Raw genomic sequence first — 5,560 nt, forward strand, 5'->3', positions numbered from 1 at the left:
ATGTATGGAAGTGCCTCTTTTTAGACTTGCTGCACTTTTTGGCAAATTCTTTTTTGTATTTGTAATTGTCAGAGTAAGATTTGTATAAAATAGTTTGAAAAATTGTGCGGAAAAGTTAAAGCTTGAGTTAATAAAGAAAAGATTTGGTCTCATTTTTTAATACAACCATTCGAAACCAGGGTGAGCTGCCAATATTTTGTAAATAACTAACAAAATCCTTAGATACTAATATAATTAAATGTGAAAGTGCGTGTATTTGTTTATTTCCCTGTTAACTTTTAACAGCTTAACTAATGAATATCAAACAAAAAAATACAAGTACTTCATTGGATGAAGGCTACTTTTATCTGGGTTAGTAAACATATTCCGATCACACGGACGAAATCGCGAATAAAAGCTAGTAATATAATATTTATTTAAATTAGGATTAATCTTTATGTAAATTAGGATGGTAAACAAACTGACGGCCCACTTGATGGAAAATAGAAACTGTCGGCTCGTGAAGGAAAAGGGATAGTAATGGAGTCTAACAGCCCCATTCCTAGCAATAGACCCTATTAGGTTGAACTCTATGTGTTTTACCCTGAAAACTATCATCAATAATTTTTGTAGAATTCGTCACGATGGGTAACCGACCTGCTTTCATCCTTATCTATCATCCCTCATTGATGCCCTGCCAGCGTATACCAAAAGTGCAAGTAGAGGTTACCATTCTAGGCTGTTGCCTCGTACATGAACAGCACCATAGATATCATAAAATGCACAATGATACCCATGGTCCTTCTTGTTGACTATTTTTGAGGACGATGGTATTATGCTCCATACTCCTACATTACGCTAGAAACACGAGTAAAACAAAGGTACCCAAGCGAGTTTTTTTTTAGAGTAGAATTTTTAATGAAGATATTCTAGAAACCACGTAAATGTAATAAAATTTATTTTTTATTTAAAAACTGTTATAGAAATTACAACTTTTTCCGATAATTAGTAGTAACTTTATAAACAAGTAAATATAGTTGTATATTAATTTTTAATCATGTCTAGCCAAAAAACAATAGCTTGTCTACAATATACTCGTGTTATTTTATTGTTTAGGCAAGTATGGACATATAAATGATATAAATATTATAAAAAATGTTTTATATGTATTTTTATTTGATACAAAATATTCAATCTTTGTTATTCCTCCATGTTAGGTTTTGTAGGAGTGTATTTAATAAATACAAATAGGAAAAGTATTGCGTTACATATGTACCTTAAATGAAAGATTAGTTTTATGAATATTTTATTAGGAAAACACAAATTCTCCTAAAGATAATATTCGTAATTTACTTTTGTAAGAATCTATTTACATTATTGATTAATCAGTTGTTTGAGTCATTGTAACTTACATATAATTTTAATACATATATTTTAACGAAGCTATGAATATCTTACGACACAACCATACATTTAACACGGTGTTTGAATAGTCGTTCCTGTCGGAAACCACGACTACATTGTTCCACCAATAAAAAACTATAAAACTGGAACTGATAATAATTGAATTTCAAACTTAACAAAAGCACGACTGGGCTGTCGGCGGCGGCGTCCAGCGCGTGATCGTGCTCGCGGGACCCGCCGGGCTCTCAGTACCTCTGCCACGCGCACGACGACGAGGCAGCGGAGGCGCCGGCTCGCGACGCCGAACTTTGCCGTCACAGCTCCGAGAAAAACTCGGGTGACGAGTGCGGCGTCGGAGGAGCGTGCTGCGGGACTGCGTGCTCACGACCCACCATCGCTAGCCTCTGCTTGAGCAAGTCCCTCTCGTGTGTCACTCGCGCCACTTGCAGCTGCAGCACATGCAACTCGTCTTGTAGTGATCGATTTGTCAGCTCCAATTCTTGTCGTTGCTGTAGTCTCTTGCTGCGACAGTTTTGAGCGTATCCTCGGTTTTTTAATGTGCGTCGTTTTTGTTTCAATCGTGTTACGTCTTCACGTGGAAATCCATGAAGACGCTTATTCAGTTCACGAACGCTCAATGTCATCAGAAGATCATCGCTAATAAGATCTTCGCCGCACGACGAAGGTTGATAGGAGGGAAGCTGACTGGTGCGTGGTGATAGAGCTGAGCATGAACTCGCAGGACGTAGTGCCACTTGTTGTATATGGTGATCCTGTTCTCTCCATTCTCGCCGATCCCAATCCTCAAAACTTCCACAGGGCACTGTACGCATATCCAACGGTTCACGCATGTGAGGAAGCCATAGCACGTCGTCGACTAAAGCCGCGCGACACGGGCTACGTCCGAGGGGTGCTGGTGGTGTCTCTGGAGGTGTACTAGGATCTACAGCGATAGCTACATGTGGTTGGGGGTACGGCCCGGTATCTGGCCATGGACGGCAAGCGCGAGCGCATGACGGAGGTATTTCAGCCATTTCGTGCCATCCATTCCTTAAAGGCTCTCGTTTTACTAACTGATGATCTTCGAGATGATCCAGCTCAAAATTTTGGACATATTCGTCGGCGAGCTGGTCTTCATCGGCTTCACGATGTGGTTGTGGCGGCAGGGTCTGCATGGCGCTCGCCTGAGTGCAGTCTACGAGCGCGTGTTCCACCATGAGGCCGTGCGAGGCGCACGCCGGCCGGGAGTGTACTGCGGCGCGACTCACACCGCCCCGAAACTCCGCCCTCCAATCCAATGACGTTCAGCGACGCGCGCATACTTTGCAGCCTTTTATATTCACGTTTAAAGTTCGCTAACACAACACCAGATCCTAATAATATAAACATATCTTGACACACATTCATGAAATTAAGTATTTACTTTGTAACTACGATCTTTTATTGAGAGTAATTTAATACCAAATGATTCAATATTTATAATAATCCTTGACTATCAAATAAATACATACACATGATTTTTTTATCCTCAATTACTATTATTTGTTATCCTTTATCTTATGAATTGACTATATGTACCCGATATCGTTTTGCTACAATCATGTTTCGTAGAGCCTCTACGATGTTTTCCTTTCACTTTTTTACGCAACAAACGTTTCATAGACCGTAACAGATCATCCATCTTTTTTATAATGTTTATATTTGTTAGATAATATAGTCATTATATTGTATTTAAGATATTTTCCTATTTATTATTTAAAAAAGAAAAATATAAAATGATAAGATATAGATGTTGCGGCAGTCAGTACATCAACTACAGAACAAAGTGATTTCACGCGTGGCCGATTGCGGAAGGGTTAACTTCAGCATAATTCCAAGTTACATTTAATCACCGGACGCGAAACGATGGGTGCCACTTTAAACATTTAACCCTTCTGCCAAATAATTGAATCGATGCGCTTATTACTGCAAAAACAAGATAAATCATTTCGAGCCTATTATAAAATTCATAATAAATTATTAAGTAAATATACACTTACGAATATTTCAGAGAATAGTTATTTATTAACTGTTATTTAAAAAAAATATTTATATATTTTTATCAATTATTATATACTTCTATAATAGTAATAATAATACTATATTAAATATATATTTAAACAGTATTAATAATTAAGAACAATGAAATAAACGTTCTAAATCGTAAATTATATTTTAGAGACTAAGTCGATTTTGTATATTTAAAATTAAAAAATGGTGGTCATTTTCAATTATTTTAAAACGAAAAAATACAGTATGTCTATACTTGAAAATAAATTAAAGTCATCAATGAAGATAATCATCATTACGAAACATTATGCATAATATATTCGTGAGACTTTTAGACACTTCTGCGACTCACTTACTCATAACTATTTTTTATATTTTTAGTGGCCATTTTCAATGATTTTAATCGAAAAAATACATTTCTGTCTGAAAATTTAAAGTCGGTGAAGATAAACTGGAATATTCGGAGAGCATTAAGTTCACTATTTTTTTATATTTTTATCACTAAATTTGTTTTTGTAATGTGTATTTTCACATCATTTGTACTAAATATTATTTTGTAATGTGGTCAGTAAAGAATAAATAAATACATTTTATATCGTTTTTGTTCTTCAATTTAATCTTACAATATAATTTCATCATTATACTTAGCAATAATAAATGCATTATGTTAACACTATTCACGCTCGCATTGATAAAAAAAATTTACCTGTTTTTGTCAAAGACTATTTTTTATGGAGTCACTAATCATAAAATATAAACTCTAAATATATTAATTGTTCTTACTGCAATTAATTTGGAATATAATAACGATTCAAAATCATGACCCTTTCCATAAGAATAAAGGCTAAAAAGAAATGATACTCCCGTCAATCGTCGTCGCTCGAGTCACAGTATACTCAAAAGGAAAGCTCTTGTAATGGAAGGTTAGCCGCAAGAGTTAAATAAATAAATAAAAACAATATGATATCAATTATAACCTATATTTGAATCAACAAGTCAATAAAAACTATACATAAAATGAAAAAAAAAAACAGAATTTTAACAACTGCCTTTCTTATAAAATCCACTAATACTCACAACTTCATTACATACCTACCACAACATATGTTTTTCAATCACGCTTAAACAGTTGAAAGGATTTTAATAATTTTGGTACACGGGTAGATTATATCTCAACTTGCAGGATACTTTATATACCGATTCACACAGACAAAGTCATGAAAATTAGCTTATAATTCTTATAAGTTAAAATCATTTGTTAATTACGATGTTAAAATTATTTAGAAAGATAATCATTATAATTAAACGATGTTATATAGTAAAAATTACCTATTATTCTAGTAGAAAAACTAGATATCTCTAAATAAGTGTTTTTTATAAATCCATGGATATTTATGATTTATGTGTACATTTTTAAGTCTAAATCTACAGCTACGAGTCCGCATGATTATTATCTACTAGTGAATCTATTTATGTAATCAAATGCAGAATTATTGTTTATAATTCATAACTGAAGCATACATAATGTGTTTTTTTTTAAATAATCCTTAAAGGAAATGAAATGAATGTAGCAAAACTAATATGGAAAAATCGTACTGACATTCAGCTAATTCAGCTCTGTCCGTTTAATCTATTTGATTATACTGTGAAATCACATAAACACATCATTTTTACTACTTTTATGTTTAGTATTATAACAATTAGATAGATGGCGCTAAACCATTTTTACAATGTGGTATGGTTTTATTTTATCAGACTAATATTGTTACAAAAGGATAAATTCAAAGCTCCATTATAATTCTTCCAGCAATCTAGTTTTAATAGGTGAAAATGGAATAACAAACCCTACCTGCACTGTCGGTATACGCAAAACCAATCTAGAGGTGAGAGTATAAGAACTAAACTTTCAATAGATGGCGGTTGCTGAAATATAAAATACCAATGTCGGCAATGCCAAGGTTCGGGGAGATGGGATTGGTAATAAAGGGGTGGTTAGCCCCCATTACTATCAATATACCCTGTCAGGCCAACCTCCACGCGGTATCCTTTGAAATCATCGTGATTAATTTATCGTAGAATTCATCACGATGGCTAACTGACCTGCCTTTTCATCCACACCAATCATTTC

At 34.2% G+C, this 5,560-nt stretch overlaps 1 protein-coding gene across 1 annotated transcript; it reads right to left on the reverse strand.

Annotated features, from left to right (window-relative positions):
- Positions 1–1,040: 1,040 nt before the first annotated feature.
- On the reverse strand, positions 1,041–2,737 carry LOC113522230 (neural retina-specific leucine zipper protein-like). The gene has a single exon (XM_026907905.3). It carries the CDS (start codon positions 2,598–2,600, stop codon positions 1,698–1,700), a length of 903 nt encoding a protein of 300 aa, XP_026763706.1. The 5' UTR covers positions 2,601–2,737; the 3' UTR covers positions 1,041–1,697.
- Positions 2,738–5,560: the final 2,823 nt, after the last annotated feature.

This window comes from Galleria mellonella, unplaced genomic scaffold (genome assembly GCF_026898425.1).
Source record: "Galleria mellonella isolate WM207_F2 unplaced genomic scaffold, CSIRO_AGI_GalMel_v1 utg588, whole genome shotgun sequence".
NCBI lineage: Eukaryota > Metazoa > Arthropoda > Insecta > Lepidoptera > Pyralidae > Galleria > Galleria mellonella.